Consider the following 18,868-nt stretch of genomic DNA (forward strand, 5'->3'; position numbering starts at 1 on the left):
CTATATATATATATATATATATATATATATATATATATATATATACTTATATGACGTATAAAGTTATACTATATTTTAGTAGTAATCTTTTTAGCTTTTTAATTACTTGTAAATTACATTCGTTATATCCGAAGAACTTTTATCTAATTGTAAGCATAATTGGTATTACTCTTTTACTAACAAACTTGTACCAAAAATAGTTATGTCACATGAATATTTATCGAATTATTTCAATAAAATAAAAGTGATATTCCATAAGTGATTTCCTTCCCTTTTTCTGCAAAAATTCAATACTTAATTTTATTGGCCAATTTTATATTGAGAAGTATTAATGAACTATTTACTTTCAATATTGAAAGCATTGAATAACAGAAACACTCAAAGTAAAATATTTAAAATAAATATGTTAAATACTATCTTCCAGTATTATAAATTTCTATAGTAAAGAATAATAATACTGCAGAGTAATTAAAGATATTCATGTTTAACAGATATATTCTCTGTTGAAAATAAGAATAATCTCTTTTTTTTATTAATTTGTCCTTCTTTTTTGGATTTCTAATTTCTGGTTTCTGAATGCAGGGCGATCACGTACCGGAACACGTGGGACCACCAGTGGCTTGCTGTTGCGTCAAGCTCGTTGATGTTCCGGAGATGGAGTACTTCGCGACGAACAATCAGGGTGAGGTGTGCGTCAAGGGTACTAACGTCTTCATGGGATATTACAAGGATCCGGAAAAAACTGCTGAGGTTATCGATGAACAGGGATGGCATCACACAGGAGACATCGGCATGTGGCAGCCTGTAATTACATTTATTCCATTCCGTAGCGATATATCTTAGCAATCTCTCATTAACAATATATCTTTAAATCTTTATTAATAATACACATGATAGAGGACTGTTCGACTTAATTTTTTTATTAGAAATAGCACTGTATGATTAGTGAGCGTTATTTCATATACATCCTGTATGTATATTTTAGAAACGAAATCAGAGATAGTTGAAATTGTTTTTTTTTTAATAATAATTAAGATAAGATAGTGGAAAAATTAATAAATAATGAATAATAGATAATAGATAAATTATAAAAGATAATTAAGCTTATAAGTTAAAGTATAAGTTAAGCTTATAAATTAAAATAAATATTTTTTATATTTATTGAATTGCTTTCAGAATGGAACATTAAAGATAATCGATCGAAAGAAGCATATCTTTAAGTTATCGCAAGGGGAATATATCGTGCCGGAAAAGATTGAAAACATTTACATACGCAGCCAATATGTACAACAAGTATTCGTCCACGGAGAATCATTGAAATCTTGTATCATAGCAATAGTAGTACCAGACGTAGATGTAATTAAATGTTGGGCAGTGGAGAATGGCATACCTGGTACACTGAGCGTTCTGTGCGTCAATCCAGAAGTAAAAAAACTAATCCTCGATGACATGTTAGCATGGGGAAAAGAAGCTGGTCTGAAATCCTTTGAACAAGTATATTATCGTTCCTTATTTTCTTTTTCTATCTTTTTTTTCTTTTATTCAAAAAATTCAGACGTTCAAATTCCATTTGATCTCATCTGTATTCTTGGCTATAAGTATAAAGCACTTTCACAAATTGATGTAAATGTCTTACATCTAACGAAAAATAAATTTAAAAACTGTTATATCGAAAAGTATTATTTTAAGTATTATTTTAAAAATAATATTTATTTTTATAACAATTTTAATATTTTATTAATTTTCTTTTGATTTTTATTATTGCCTTTTCCATACAAGAAATTGAGAGTATTTTATACTTATGGCCAAGATTGATTGTAGTTGAGTTTTGTGGTAGATGTAAATGCACAAAAATTTTAAGTGTAAAACCTGAAAGAGTCTGATAATTTGAAAATCCTGATTATTTGCTTCGCAGGTAAAGGATATTTATCTCCATCCAGATCCGTTCTCGGTACAAAATGGGCTTTTAACACCAACGTTGAAATCGAAACGGCCTCAATTGAAAGCGTACTTTAAACCACAGATAGAGGATCTCTATCAACAATTGGACTGACCAGACTGAGCGATTGTGCTATCGCTTGTCTGCACCAGCACTGAACGCAAAAGAAAGACGTTCGATGGTAGAAATGGAAGCAAAGCGCCTTTCCTCGCCGCTGTTCTCTCACCGAAGTCACTATTGTCATCGAATATTTGCGCGTTAATCCTCGAGATACTTTTATTATATTATCATTTTCACGGGTACATTAGGGACGCAGATGAAAAAAAAAGCACCATTTAAGCTAATTAAGGTAAATGATAACATAACAAGTAATAAAAGAAGTTATTATTAGGCGCGTTTAGTTTCTCTTTCTCTCAATTACAAGCATCCTTGGATATTTTCGATAATGGATGTATTTACAATTCAATCCTTATCCACGCATACTTCAATAATGTACACAGTGACTGTTATTTTCATGTAAGAGGCGAATTATAGAATGCATTTTTAATGGTAGAGTCACAGTGAACTCACCCGATTATGGCTCAGGTCAAAATTACAACAATTAGTACGTAGTTGTTAACTTGAACAGATAATATTTCCTCAAATATTACCCTGAAGAGGTAATATTTCGATGCGTGTGCCCAATAATCGGCACGCAACGTCGAAAATTTTGAATATTACTTAATAAATACATTTCTTGTTGAATATATTTTGTGGTTCGGAATATCTTTAGAAATTTGAACCGTTGATCAAGATTCTCGGATAACAAATTCAAATGGTTTTACGATCCTTTCCAAAATACTTGAAAATATTGTATTTGTGATAATCATTTATGATTATAATTTTAGTTCAATATGATTTTAGTTAATTAACTTTGACGCGCAAAGTTAACTTGGAGGAGAATCGTAAAATCGTTTTATAATTTACCTTACAGGGATGGGTCAATATTTTTTTATACAAGACTTTATATAACAATTAAACGGGGTCTTTTGTTCTTGTTTGATGACATTTTGCCAGTTTTGCTTAAGGTACTGACTTTAATAAGATAAGAGATCATAATTCAGTCTGATGCTTGTCAGATTAATAAAAGAATAAATGTGTAGTAAAGACTGATGTCTTCTAAGGCAAAATGTGACAAACAAGTACAAGAAAGTTGGATAGACGATATAATACAGGATTACCTCACAATTTGATAGAAATAACATTTTAAAGAGTCTCTGATAATAAATACAACTTCCAAACCACATCTGGTGGATCTGGCCGAAGAAAAAAATGTTTGTTCTCTTTAACTCTTAAAACTATAGTATATCACAATGCACGCAACGATTATAAGCACTAATGCTACTCCTGCCAAAATAATTCTCTGTTGAAGGCTCCGAAAGATCATTCCTGATAATAATCGAGACCCTCGCCCCAACTCTGCATCTGTTTCGCGTAACTGAAACAAAAAACATTATGATTTTGTGTTTTTTTCTCTTTAAATATAATTCACGTAAAAACTATGAGTTATAGCACACAAGAAAACTTAAGCAATAAGAATAATAAAGCCAATGCACACAAAAAACGTGAAGTATTAAGACATAAGCGAATTGACTAATCACAATAGAGAACGTAAAGAATTGACAATCACAGTCAAATATTCTCATTCGTTTGTGATTGATTAATTCTTACAATTACAACCACTTACAACTATGAGCTTAAGACAATAACCTTACATTCTCTATTGTTGATTGGTTGATTTATTGCTTACGTTTTAAGCTCATTCTATAATTACGTAAACATAGTTATAAACCCTATATATACAATTATATATATAATTGCGTAAGCGTAATTGTAAGTGGTTATAGTTGTAAGAATTGACCAATCACAATCGAATATTTTTCTCGTATTGTGATTGATCAATTCTTACAACTACAACCATTTACAACTACGCTTACGCAATTGTAGAATGGGCTTAAGCAAGGCTAAGTCCATAACTTTGCTTTGAGAGGCTGTAAGCTGTAAGCTGTAAGTTGTAAGTGACGATATATCGGCAATAAAACTTATGCTTTTAGATAAAAATTGGGTTTTGCTCAATTCGCTTAAACCTAATGGTTAAGGCTTAAAAAGTTTAACTGCGCAGCCTAACTGCACAAAAACAGTTCGAAGACAAAAATTATTATCATTTAATCTCTTTTGACTTATGACTTAAGGCCTTTTAAAACAAGAATGTGGACCGAGACTGTGGTTGTAATTGATCAATCATAGTTGAATATTCTCCTCATGTTCAACTATGATTAGTTAATTCTTACAACTATGTTTACGCAATTGTAGAATAAGCTTTATTATTTTACGTTTTTGCTTGTATCACAGGCTTTATTGTTTACGTTATTGCCTTATATTCTCTATTGTGATTGGCATATTTACTTGTTGTTTATGTTTTACCGCTTACGCTTTTCTGAATGCCATGAACTTTAATCTCTTACGTAAATCTCTGACTTTAATCTCTTATGTAAAGAACTTACTCTTCCTCTGCTCCGTTGTATTGTCTCTCGCTGTTCGTGAAGCTCCTTCAGCACCTGAGAACCGATCTCCTCAGTCTCCAATGCCATACGATAACCATTCTGTAACGTTCGCCCTGATCGTTCTATTCTTTCAGAGGCATCCAATAGTCTTTTCCTTTGATCTTCTGTTACATTATTGTCCCAAGACTCTTCTACTGTGATTTCTGTAACATCCTCCTTTGGTTTCTTTGCTATTTGAAATTCTTGCGTCAAGCGTTTCAATTCCGCTCTGTGACTCTCTACGCGACCACGTAGACGGTCGCGTGCTGTTCCGTTCATCCCACGAACCTCCAATTCCATTTGCTCCAGCTGCAAATTATAAATAATTTTTTTATTTGAGACAAATATTTTATAAGGGAGCATCCCAAATAAAGGCGAACGAAATAAAACATATCTCATAGACACAATTGTTCCTAATTCTGTCAGTCTTTTATTAGTTAAAATGTATAAATTCTAAATGTTATTTTAAACTGATTGCTCTTTAATTAAAATCAAATCCTCAATTTATTTTTATAATATTTTTATAATATTTACTTTGAATATTTTTGGAAACAGATTTAAATCAATTTAATCTTGTAAAAATCCATTTAAAATTAAACAAAAAGTGAACTTTTATCTCTGAAATTGGAAGTTTTAAAATGTTTAGTGGATCGATTAAAAAAACAACTGCCTTATTTTAAGAAAAAATGGATTATAAATCGATTAAATTCACATATAAAAATAAATAATAAATATAAAATAATAAGAGTCCAAAATAATAAGATTTTTACAGAAAAAAATCTTTTTAAATGATTTGTGATCTCAAATTTAATTTTATTCATATTGTCATTTCTATCAATGAAAAAAATTAATTTTAATTTTGGTTTCACTTATTTTTTATCTTCTAAGAATTAAAAAAAAATATAGAGTAAATTAAACCAAGATTAAAGTTAATTTACATTGATAGAAATTGGACTTAAATGTATCACTCTATTAAACAAACTAAGCCATAAAACTTCTGAAGCTGATGTCAAAATTTTTAACACAGTTACTGACGTTGAGTCTGTAAAACTCATTTAATTTATTAAAAGCTTAAAGATCAAAAAGGCACTAATTAATTTCAAAAAATCAAAATGACTCATAAAAAAGAATGAATAACAAGTATATTTTAATAAATATACTAAGTATATATTTCAATAAATATAATTTAAATATAATTTAAATTTAATATAATATAAAGAAAATTGACTATTTTTGACAAAGAAATATTGAATAGTCAATATTTCTTTCAATCAATCAGTCCAATAGATTAGTTAGTTCTAGAGAATTATTAATCAACATTCAATTAGATCTAATATTGAGGGGTTTATATACATTATCTCTTTGAAGCTATAGGAGCATATTTTACAAGTATACAGATAAGATGTTGTATGAAGTTTGGCTAGATGTGCTTTATTACAAAGTTATAAATATCAAATGAATCAACATGAAATAAAAAATAATGGATTTTTTATTGTACAGAATACAAAAGTGTATATTTTTTGTTGGAAAGATCAAACGTGTTTACCTCATGTATATTCACATCATATTTAATATCTCTAAATAATTCAGTATCATTTTGATCTAAATCAAAGTATGAATATGATATTCAACATAACGATTCCACTGGTATCGTAAAATAGTAACAGCAATCAAAATGCCAATATTTGTTTGCAATGAAGTCCAGCCAAACTTTAAAGATCATTTTTTTCTTGTTTCCACTTATATATAGAATATATTCCTGCAATTTGTCCGTTAAATTATGAAACAGCTTGTATATTCCGTAAAATATCTCGATCTTTCACAAGTACTATGAATTGCGCGAATGATTTTTCTAACCCTACGTTACACGACCGATTGGCAGTTGGTGAATCGAGATCTAGCGTCACACACAATCAGTCCATCATTTTAATTGAGAGAAGGGAGAGGGAATGCAAATTAAATTACCAGCTCCTGTGCCTCCTCGATTTGCCGGTCCACATCCTGGACGAAGGCTCTTTTCTCACCTACAAATTACGTCACACATATCGATTATTGCCCTTTAACATTGACTTTGCGCGACAGTTACGTGTCAGTTGGATTATCGTACGATACACGCGACGCCTCTTTGATCGTCGCCTCGACGATGTTTCTTACCGCCACTCTGGACTCTAATCCGGCCAATTTTCGCAGTGATGTCAGCTGTCAGAACGGCGTACTGCTGCTCGTAGTTATCAACGAGCGACGCCATCTTGGACACATGGATATGCATCGACTACTGACTCAAGCCAGATGGCAATTTCGATCATTATTCCGACTGGCACTGGTGAACAGGCACAATTAAAGTCACTAGATTAAAGTATCGCAATTGATTTCAGAAATGCCGCGTAAAAATGGCCGAAGAAGTACACGATTTAAATAGTACACATAAAAATGCTCATGCGATGATCACACGTGCCATATGTACTTTTGTTTTTCCTGAACAGTTCTGAACTGTACTTACACGTATCCTTCGTGCACTTTTATGCAAAATTTCTACAAACAAATCTTCGACAAATAAATCTGTATTAAATTAAAGAACATAAATTAAAGAACATAAATTGAGCATTCGTACATATTCTTTTGTTCATAAATAAACTAATTACAACTAAAAAACATTGATTTACATACTTGACGGCTTCATTTTCCCAAATAAAGCACGTAATATAAATGCATAAATTTGAAATAGCCGTGTGAAAATGGATGCAAGTTTGCGGTAGTTTATAGATCTAGACTTTTTTTAGATTAAGATGTCATTATATGCAAGCGTCGAGTATCTGCGCAGAAGATTACTGCTGATTATTGCGCAGAAGTTTGAATCTCCAGACTCCTGCATAATAATCTTTTGCGCAGCTTCTTGACGCAAAATGATAAATTATGAGAGGTTATGTTTTGATATACAGTGATTCGCATTAATATTCGGACATCATAATAATAAAGAAACTGTTATTTTTGAAATATAATTTTTATAGAATTAAGAAATTTACGGTTTTATAATCGTTGGAAATGCTCATTATAGATGTAAAAAACATTTTCATTATTTAACTAATATAATTTTCAACTAATATAATTTTCAAAAAAATATGTAAATAATATATATTAAATAAGTTAATCCTTAATTTTAGAATCGCAAAAATATTCGGACACTTAATATATATATTTACTAATCTTCGAAAATCAAATTAATTTCTTTACTTGTTTACCGTAAAGTAAGTCATATAAAATATGTGACTTATTTCACGTTGAATTGTTAACCTAATTTCCCCAAGATCACACAAGTTAACAGTGAAAATGAGACGTAAAGGCAAAAATAGTTCATTTGATAAACGCCAATTTGTTATTTTTCATTATAAAAAAGGTAAATCATATCGAGAAATCGATAAATTAATAAATTTGAGTAAGAGTACGGTAGCTGATTGTAAAAAGATATATTCATGAAGATCGCATTGAATCAATATCTCAGAAAGAACGTTCAAAATTACTTGACTCATGAAATAAAAATTATTAGGAAAATAAAAGTAAATCCAGGATTAAGTGACCTTAGAATTATACGAAGAGACTAGCAAGAATATACATCCTGATACAGTTCATCGAGCATTAAAAGAAAGTAATTACAATGGTAGAGTTGCTTGGTAAAAAGCCGTTCATAAATGAAGCGAATCGGAAGAAAAGATTAATTTTCGCTAAGGAATTTATTTCTAAAGAACAAATATGATGGAATGATATAATATTCGCTGATAAAAGCAAATTTAACATTTTTGAATCTGACGGACGAAAAATGGTATGGCGAAAAGCAAACGAAGAATTCAAATTGAAAAATTTGAAGCCAACTATGACACACGGCGATAGAAATTTAATGGTTTGGGATTGTATTTCAAGTAAAGGGGTGAATTAGTTTTCATTCGATGGAATTTTAGATAAAAATATTTAAGTATTCTAAAAGACAATTTAATAAAAAGTGCTAATAATATAAATATACGAGGTAGTTCCAAATTTTATCAAGACAATGATGAAAACATAAATCGCGAATAGTGCAAGGATATTTATTATACAACCAAAAGTATTACATCCTCCACCATAGTCACCAGATTTAAATTCCATAGAAAATTTATGGATTTTATTTTTTTATAGATCGTAATATTCGGATTACGCAAGATCAAAAGAAGAACTAAAATTACGATTAAAAGAGGAATGAACACGCATTACACCAGATTATTTAACAAAAATTATTTCTAATATACTTAAATGTTTACAGCATATTATTAAACAAAAAGATTATCCAACAAAGTATTAAAATTATTATCATTTCGTTTATATATATTTATATTATATGTTGTTAAGTGTCCGAATATTTTTGCGATATCAGAATTAAGCAAAATCTGTCTATAGTTTAATATATTCAAAACTGTATCATATAATGGTAGAAATAAAATTTATATTTCTAATAACTATAATGAATTTTTCAATTTAAAACAAAAGTTGTAAATTTCTTATTCCAACAAAAATTATGTTTAGAAGATAATAATTTTTAAAGTATCATGATATCCGAATATTAATGCGAGTAACTGTACATTACTATCCTAACATATAATGCTTAAAATTTATACTTATTTACATTAAACAGTGTAAACTGATTCCACTATTAATATATCTCGTACATTAAATTCAATTACAATAAAATTATTAAATATATCACTGCGCATGCTCTGATGCTTGATGCTGACGCTGCCATGTAAAGGCATCTTTACTTTTTGGGTCCTCTCTTAGGTTTCTTTCTGTACTATCTACTTGCATCGTGGTATATACATACATACATAACAGTGCGCGTTCGCGAGCAACTTTATGGCGTGCCGGCCGTCGCCACGATCGTCACTCATTAACAGTCGAAATGAAGATGGCCGCCGAGGTGAGGTGGCTTTTCGTTTTCCTCGTGTCCTGCGGTGTATCATTGTGCCGCGGCGAGGCGCCGCATCGGAAATTCGAGTACAAATATTCTTTCAAACCACCGTATCTCGCGCAGAAGGACGGCAGCGTACCGTTCTGGGAATACGGCGGAAGTAAGTACTTTCACACCGCATTAAAGGGACGTATAACCTAAACCGACACCTGTCGCTCTGACTGCAATCTTCCGTATGTTACTCCGGCGGCGCCGATCTGGACGATGCAGCGTGATGACCCGCGATTTTTTCGCATCCTCGAGCGACCGCCGTCTCACTTTCGATTCGCTGACGCACTTGCATAATTTCCCGCCGCATTGACTATCTTAAAAGCGATCAAAACACTGATGACGTCGACGTATATGTGTACGCGCTTCTCGCTCGCACATGCCACTGAAATAAAATGACTATTTATAAGGCACGAAATTGCAATAATTTTACAGTCAAATTAGATACATCTAATTAGAGACTTCTGAGAGTTGCTAACATTCGATGATTATTTTTTTTTCTACTAATATAGTTCAGTTGGATACGAGAATGAAGATTGAAGAGAAAGATAAAATTATATTTAATTAATGATAGAAAAAGTATTATTGAAAAATATGGAGAAAAATTCTTCTTTTATGTAAAGAAATATTTTGGAATAGCATTCTAAGAAAATATTTAATAGTGCTAAACATTGCTATATTATGTTGATTTTATAATTAAACATATGTTTATTGAAGGTGTCAATCTTAATATTATTTTCTATCTGGTTTCAAATACAATATGTCTAAAGAAATATTTATTAGAAATGTTAAATATCACTACACTGTATTGATTTTAATTTAACATATGTTTTACTTGTCTCTTACAAAGATATAATAGCAATCTTAATAAAGTATTTTCTATTTGGTTTCAAATATCCAATATAAATAATATAACAAATGTAATATAATCATTTTCTTCTAAAAACACATTTATGTATATATTTTAAATATTTAATGAAAATGATAAAAAAAATATTAAACTCAGTTACTATACAAAGGTATGGCATATCCAGAATATTTGAAAATTGTGCAGCATTTATAGAAACTGGAGAAATGAGGTACTGGATGTAGAAAAAAAAGTTAAATGGTCAAAATATTCTTTTCCTTATCTAATTGTCAGTTTGTGTGGAAAAAAGGTGGCAACAATCATTTTTGCATCATACTTGCATAGGAATATTTTAACATATTTTAACATATTTTTAATTAAAATATCTTAAAATGCATCTTCAACAGTTCATTTCTTTAGTTTTGTTATTTTTATCTCTATATTAAATACGATTAATAATAATTTTTTGAAAAAAGTATTTTTTGTAACTTTTGTAATAGTTTAAAAAATTGGCTCTTGTTCATTATTAAATATTTTTTGTAATTTACAATTTTCGGCAATTCTACTGTATACAAGGTTCTTCTTTAAATTTTTCAAAATGAAGATTTTATATGTTTACTGTAATCAGTGTATTGTCAAAAATTAGAGTCACATTAACATTAACATTAACATTAACATTAGGAGTATGCTACTGTACTCTTGTACAATAATGATGGAAATAAAAGTACATGCGATAATGAGGATTAAAAAAGATTGCTTTGTATAAAGAAATATCTGATAATAATATTTTAAAGAAGTATTTAATAGTAATGCTAAAAAACATTGCTGTATTATGTTGATTTTAATTGAAGACATGTTTAATTTATTTCTTATAAAGATAACAATCTTAATATTATTTTCTATCTGATTTAATATATAATATGTCTAATATAAATATTACACATATAATATAAATGTAATATATTCGTCTTTTCTTCTAAAAACACTTTTATATTTTAAATTGCAGATGCCATTGCTAGTGCAGAAAATGTCAGAGTAGCACCATCACTTAGAAGCCAAAAAGGTTTGTGTGCAAATCTTATATATAAACATACTATTATATTTAAAGCTTTTTAAGGAATAAATTATTAAAAGTAATTTTTATGAGGTTTATGTGTGCAAAATGTAAAATATTGATTTTTCAAATTATACATTATAAAATGGACGATTTGCAACAATTTTGTAAAAGATTTATAAAATATATTGTTTAGGTGCAATATGGGTGAAACAACCCACAATTTTCGACTGGTGGGAGGTAGAATTAGTATTCCGAATAAGCGGACGTGGAAGGATAGGAGCGGATGGTTTGGCATTCTGGTACACAAGCGATAAGGGATTTTATAATGGCTCCGTTTTCGGCAGCTCAGATCTTTGGACGGGTTTGGGAATTTTCTTTGACTCGTTCGATAATGACAATAAGCATAATAATCCATACATCATGGCGATAGTCAATGACGGCACAAAGGCCTTTGATCACATAAAGTAAATTACGTTCTTAACAACATACATACATGACTTGCATATTTAAACTAATTTTATGTAATTTGTGTTTCATTCCGTTCTTAAATAGTGACGGCTCTACGCAACAATTATCAGGCTGTTTGCGAGATTTCCGCAATAAACCATTTGCCACACGAGCGCGAATAGAGTATTATATGAATTCGTTAACTGTGAGTATACTGGACATTTTTCTAGCTGGTTTTTATTTTGACATTTCTCATTTGATTGGTCTTTTTTCTATTCAAGCTGTTATTCCATAACGGTATGACGAATAATGATCAAGATTATGATATATGTTTCCGAGCTGACAACATTATATTACCGAAAAATGGATATTTTGGAATTTCTGCCGCTACTGGTATGTATATAAAAAGTATTAAAGTAATTAATACTGATGTATACTGATGTAATTGCATATCGCATGTTTTTATACGTTTCTGATTATCTAGGTGGCCTGGCTGATGACCATGACATCTTATATTTTCTTACTACTTCTCTGCATCCTCCCGGACAGCTTCCAGTGGATGGGAATAAAGTTTCTATAGAAGAACAAGCTAAACTCCAACAGGAATACTTAGACTACCAAAAAAAATTAGATGAACAAAAAGAGGAATACCAAAAGTAAGAAAATGCGATGCCACAATGTTTTTACAATACTAGACTAAGTCTCAATATTGATATATTATTCTAACAGAGAACATCCAGAAAGTCAAAAGATGGAATATGATGAGTATTTTGAAACGGAGAATCAAAGAGAATTACGGCAGATATTCCATGGACAAAGCCAGATGTTTGAAGTTTTACGCGATCTTCACAGGAAATTAGATGAGATTGTTGGAAGACAAGAGAGAGTTTTGGGTTTAGTATCTCAAATTGGACAAGGAGGTAAATTGCCAATTACAATTGATTAAATCTGAGATTACAAGCGCATAAGTTATTTAAAAAGATTTTTTTGTAAAAGTTTTATTGTTCTAAACTTTTATATTATTATTTTTTATATATCATTTTTATATATTATTTTTTTATATATGAATTTATAGTCTTTTTCTCAAAATGGGACAATTGCTTCTTAATTCATCCATTCCTGAAATCTTTAGTTTTCCAAAAAATTAAAAAAATATATATATAAAAAAAATTCATCAATTCTGTTTTTGGATTTGACATGAATTTTTAAAAGATTTAAATATATTTAATTTATTTACAAAAATATTTAGTTAAATACTAAAAAGTTATAAAAATAAATTTATTAAGGAGAAATTGATATTAATTAAAGCAATAAAATTAAGATAACATTTAGAATTTGTAACTTTTAAATAACAAAAGATTCTAATTTATATCAAGGCAATATCATATATCATTTAATTTGATCTAAATGCATAATTAGGTGTGCAAGTTCAGGGCCAACCAGGACAGCAACCTGTGCTGATTGACACCATACGTCGACAGGAAGTCGAGGCTGTGCTAAATAATCAAAATATCATATTGAATACAGCTAGGGAAATTAAATCTTTTATGGGAGAAGTTCATTCTAAGACTGAATCTATTCTTAATAATCAAGCACATGCCCCGACAGCGCAGGTTTTTATACTCTTTGTAATATCTAAAAACAACAGTCAAATTTCACAAAACTTTTCTGATATCAATAAATTTCATAGGTGCAGCCAATGGGATACGATTATCAGTCATTCATGACAGAGATGCGAGACGGACTTAATACATTAAAAAAGGATGTTAAAACTCCAGGAAGCACAGATTGTCCTAATTGTCTAACGACTACCGTGTTTTTACTGTTCATTGGGGTACAGATGATAATATTATTAGTGTACAGTCTTTATCGGTAATTATACACAATTGCAATACCTTAACAATTATTCACGTACAAAAAGAAAGAGCTATGTAATATAATTTTTTTTCATTTTATAGGGACAATAAGGAAGCCCAGATGAAAAAACTCTACTAATGTACACACATTGTCCACATCGACAAATTTAAGATGCATTCTTGTTTGCATTATTTTTATTACTCGTTATTCGTATCTACGAAGTACGCGTGTTTCGACATTACATTTGTAAAATAACTAACTCATCTGCTAAATTGATGTGAAATTGTACAGCATCCGTCGGATATTGCCTCACGAGGACATTTCGCGGTGATGTGACTCGCCGTTTGAAATATCTCCATTTAAATATCCATAAAAAAAATCAGAAGCCATCTCTATCACAGTGCAATGTGTGTTTAACGCTGTGCAATCTATATTACAATTGTCATATATTGACAAAATATTGGATTGGGATTTGGAAGAAATTTAATTTGGAGGTTGAGTTAACTTACGGATGAGTTAACCTGGGAGTTATTAAAGATGTCTCACGATTTTTTTTTGTATCGTTATATATAAATATATATAATATATATAGTTTTTTACTTGTCAATCGTCGCAAAACATATTTATCGTTACGCACACATCGTTTTTGTGGATTCTTCATTTATAATCGCTATAATATTAAAATCTCGTTAAAATCTCGTTATAACTTTCTGTATAAATCTTTGTACAATATTTTGTATCACGCATGTAGTACATGAATATACGGATTACTTTTTATTCTTAAGAACTGTCATTTCTTCGTCACTTGAAATCATCGGCATTTCACTGCCGACGATCTCAACTGCGCCACTTAGAGCAAGGAGAGATTTATCATATGGCGTAGCTTTCAACACGTTATGTAACAATAACGATTTTGAATGTCGCCGCTCAGCTATTTCATCGGAGATTACTATTGTGGAAAGAATAAGCATTTGTGTGTTCTACAATCTATCCTGTCATGTAAACATGATTGTGTACAGTGAGACTGCGTTTTGGAACGCCACACGATAAAAGACCTCTGAGTAATGTATGTACGTGTGTAAGATGCATGAATAGAGTTATAGCGTACGGGAGCGAAATGGAGAGATCTCTAAATTCGTTATTCCCCTGCGTCATTGCATTTGTAAAAGTTTATTGAATATTGTATGTAGTTGTACGAGAGAAATCTGAGATAAAAAATACAAGAAGGATGGAAAATGAAAAAAAATGGATGAATTAACATTAACATTACATTGATTTTTATCCCTTTATATATATTCAATTTAATCCTTTACACTTTAATTCTCAGACACTCAAAGAAAAAGATGATGATAGTGATGATAATTACAAAGTATGTTACACACAAAACAACACACACACACGTGTGTGTGTGTGTGTGTGTGTGTGTGTGTATATATATATATATAATAGTACACACACATGTAGAGTGTCTGATAAATTTTAACAAAGCGCTCGTGTATAGATAGAACAGACTAAATTGAGTCAAAAAGTCCTTTATAATTTTGCAATTTTCGCAATAGTTAACGAGATAATAATTATTAAAAATTGCCGAATTTTGGTCTTCAATAATTTTTTTCTCAAATATTATACTATCAATTTCACAGAAAAACTACAAAAGACAAAAATTGTTTAGTTTCTTTTCATAGAATTTTTTATGAACTTTTCAGTATTGCATTTTTTTTTATCAACATGAAAAAATACGGTGTTAAAAAATTCTGAAAAAATTCTCAAAACTTTATGAGAAAAAAATAAACAATTTTTATCTCTTGCTGTTTTTCTCTAATGTTGATAATATTTGAATAAAAAATTATTTAAAATCAAAATTCAATGATTTTTAGTAATTACTATCTTATTAATTATTTCGAAAATTGCAAAATGATAGAGGACTTTTCGACTCAGTTTAATCCGTTCTATATACACGAACGCTTTGACAAAACTTACCGGGCACTGTATATATAGTTGAATAAATTATTTTGTAGTTATTGCAGTTATAAAATAGTTTCTTCAAATAGGTGTACATATAAAATAATGTCTACATATAACTTTATCCATCTATTAGTTATTATTATGTTTTTCTGATATAATTAATGCTTTGATTAAATACTATAGTATTAGTATATAATTATAAGTATATAATTTTAAGAAAAAATTGAAATTAATAATCTATTTTCTATCATTTTTTAATATATATTATATTATTTAATATATATTATATAACATTATTCTGGTAATTTAGTAATTATAATAATTACAATAATTACAATAATTACTAAATTTTGTGATAACGATTCGGGATTGTTTTCATCGATTTCAAATGCATTTTTATCGATATATCTCGCTTCATGTCGATATTTATATCGTTTATGATTCACATTTTTCCTCATAGGTGTAGCGATCTCGCATGTTCTTTCGGCCGTTCGCTTTACGGTAAGGTTTTAATACGACAAATAATTTAATGTAATCGAAGGAATCTGATTGTTATAACAAAAGTATATTGTAATTGGCAGTTTAATATCATATTATTTGGATCTAATCTCTTCGAGTGACACTATATTTTCGCGATATTAAGAGTTGATTTTGTTTTTCCGTCAAATACACACATGCCTACTTTGTATTTAATATTTTAAATTATAAATAAATAGATATATTTTATTCTTTTTGGACTTATAGAGATTAATTGTAATTTCAACTATTAATAAATTATTATTGATAAGTTTGTTTCTTGTATGTGTACATTCTGCACGTAGAACATGGAAGCTTTACATTTAATTTAACCTCTAAATTACAGCGATATATATATACAAGTATAAAATAATTAGACCTGTTCTTTTAAAAATTATGCATGGTTCATCTTTCTTCTTTTTTTCTCTACTTTAGAGAAAAAAAATTAAAAATATACGGTTTAATTTCACTTAAAAAAAAATATGTAGTGCATCTAAGTTTTTGATATACTTAATTTCCTATATAAACCTTATTTCTTTAGTAATTAAACTTAATTGTATTTTAATTATTAGATGGTAGACACAAAAGCTCAAACTCCTGAGAAAAAGGCTGCAGCTGCTCCAGCTGTAGCCAAAGAAGGTGCAAATAGCAAAGGAAAGTCTACAAAAGGAAAGCCTGCGAGAGGAAAGCCAAGAAATTATGACTTAGGAAATGGTGTCTACAGGTTTAGTCGTACTCGCATGTTTCACAAAAAGGCTATTTATAAATTCCTTGAGAAGAAAACTCCAAAAAAGGTAAACAGTTACTCATTAATTTAAAAATATATACAAATATAAAGTATATTGGATAATTAATTTCACTAAAAAATGATCTCTCTGTTCTAAAAAGATCGTTTTTCTTAATAACTTCACTAAAGCCTGTTTTTTGAGGCAGATCGATTTATTTAATTAAGAGATCATTCTTTAATTTTTAAGCATTGCGTATATTTTCAGAAGCCATAACAGTTGAAATACATTCTTACTGTCTTCTGAAACATACTGCAGTAATTAGTAACTAAAAATGTATAATTCAAGATGTTTATATTATATATGCTATAAATTTTTACAATATTATATCAACATTCGTGCCTTATTTTTCAACATAATAATTTTTAATGTAATAATAGTCGAATTTTGAACATTGCAGGAGTATGTTTATGAATTCAGGGTATATTATTTTATTAATTATTAAATATATTATTTCTGTTCACCAAATGTTAAATAAGTATAAAATGATACCTCTATTCCATAGTTCTTGAAGACAGTTTGGTTATGTTGTTGTTGTTCAACTTTTTTATCACTTTTTCATCTTTGCGCAATGACAATATAATGATATGGATACTGTCATTAAGAATTACAGAATTGGGATACCGAATGCATTCAGATAAAGTTTTCGAATGTCAGCTGGTAGCACTGTAATTATCATTAATTTTTAATGATATAATGATGTACTGTGTATTTCTTTTACATGTTACAATTAATAAACATCTTAAAATACTCCAAAGAACTTGCAAAAATATCTCAGAGTTTGAATCTAGAACCTGATTCTTTCCAAAATTATTTGAGCAGTGATCAATTAATTACCAAAGCATAAATAATTGATCGAGAATACTTTATATCATTTCTAAATAAGCAAATATAAATTTGACTTATATTGTATTGATATATTATCATAGGTCAAACCCAAGAAACCATTGACTATTGAAAAGCAGATTGGTGGAGACAAAAACGGAGAAAAGCGTATCGTGCTTTTGAAAAAAAGACGCGCAAATTATCCTACTGCTGATCGAGTTACTGTGCATCATGCTAAAAAATGTTTCCATGAACATCGTCGTTATTTGAGACCTACTCTGACACCAGGAACAATCTGCATCCTATTGGCTGGTCCTCATAAAGGAAAGAGAGTGGTTTATCTGAAACAATTAAAGAGTGGCTTGCTTTTGATTACTGGTATGTGAATTTTTATAATAGATATTTTATTATGAAATTAAAACAAGATTTATAATTTATTTTTACAATTATTAATAAATTCTCGTAGGACCATTCTTGATTAATGCCTGTCCTTTGCGAAGAGTTAGTCAAAATTATGTTATCGCTACTTCCACGAAATTGAATGTCAAAGGCATCAAATTGCTTGGACACATTAATGATGATTATTTCAAAAGAAAACGTGACAAGCGGGCTAAAAAGGAGGAAGGTGACATTTTCAGTAAAAAGAAGGAAGAATATAAACCGAGCGATCAAAGAAAGGCTGATCAGAAAGTAGTTGACAAAATGGTAATTGACGCTATTAAGAAACATCCAGATAAGAAGTTGCTGTTCACATATCTGTCGGCAATGTTTGGATTACGAAGCAGTCAGTATCCACACAGAATGAAATTTTAATTTTCTGTGCTTATAATTCAAGGAAATAAATATAAAATTATAAATCTACCTTTTATATATTACTCTTTTTCTCTCTTTTGTCCTTTATTACTTATCTTAAATTTATGTATAGAATATCTGAGAAAATGTTGGATGTCAGCAAGGCTGAGTATGTATTTGAAATATTTTTAATTGAAAAACAGTATGTGAAACAATTGTATTTTGTATTTCAGTGTAGCACATGTTTTGTGTTTCAAATATTACTTAATCATATA

General features: G+C 29.5%; 4 protein-coding genes across 4 annotated transcripts in view; 3 read left to right on the forward strand and 1 right to left on the reverse strand.

The window, feature by feature from the left end:
• The window catches only part of LOC105626086 (long-chain-fatty-acid--CoA ligase 5), a 26,658-nt gene extending 24,605 nt beyond the window's left edge, over positions 1-2,053 (forward strand). Inside the window, exons 6-8 of the mRNA XM_012207395.1 lie at positions 583-804; positions 1,177-1,494; positions 1,916-2,053. Of these exons, the coding sequence (XP_012062785.1) occupies positions 583-804; positions 1,177-1,494; positions 1,916-2,053 (678 nt within the window). The remainder of the gene's footprint in view (positions 1-582; positions 805-1,176; positions 1,495-1,915) is intronic.
• A 1,210-nt stretch (positions 2,054-3,263) lies between these two features.
• On the reverse strand, positions 3,264-6,769 carry LOC105626087 (vesicle transport through interaction with t-SNAREs homolog 1A). The gene is made up of 4 exons (XM_012207396.1): positions 6,634-6,769; positions 6,487-6,545; positions 4,483-4,830; positions 3,264-3,416 (listed from the first exon to the last, which is right to left on the reverse strand). The coding sequence occupies exons 1-4, from the start codon at positions 6,767-6,769 to the stop codon at positions 3,264-3,266; spliced, it is 696 nt and encodes a 231-aa protein (XP_012062786.1).
• Positions 6,770-9,445: 2,676 nt separating this feature from the next.
• Positions 9,446-13,848, forward strand: LOC105626088 (protein ERGIC-53). The gene is made up of 10 exons (XM_012207397.1): positions 9,446-9,614; positions 11,356-11,412; positions 11,600-11,870; positions 11,959-12,058; positions 12,135-12,246; positions 12,338-12,509; positions 12,583-12,773; positions 13,273-13,466; positions 13,544-13,725; positions 13,812-13,848. Exons 1-10 carry the CDS (start codon positions 9,446-9,448, stop codon positions 13,846-13,848), a joined length of 1,485 nt encoding a protein of 494 aa, XP_012062787.1.
• Positions 13,849-16,763: 2,915 nt separating this feature from the next.
• LOC105626089 (60S ribosomal protein L6) lies at positions 16,764-18,659 on the forward strand. The gene is made up of 3 exons (XM_012207399.1): positions 16,764-16,985; positions 17,906-18,179; positions 18,268-18,659. The coding sequence occupies exons 1-3, from the start codon at positions 16,764-16,766 to the stop codon at positions 18,612-18,614; spliced, it is 843 nt and encodes a 280-aa protein (XP_012062789.1). The 3' UTR covers positions 18,615-18,659.
• Positions 18,660-18,868: the final 209 nt, after the last annotated feature.

Source organism: Atta cephalotes (assembly GCF_000143395.1).
Source record: "Atta cephalotes unplaced genomic scaffold scaffold00004, whole genome shotgun sequence".
Taxonomy (NCBI): Eukaryota; Metazoa; Arthropoda; class Insecta; order Hymenoptera; family Formicidae; genus Atta; species Atta cephalotes.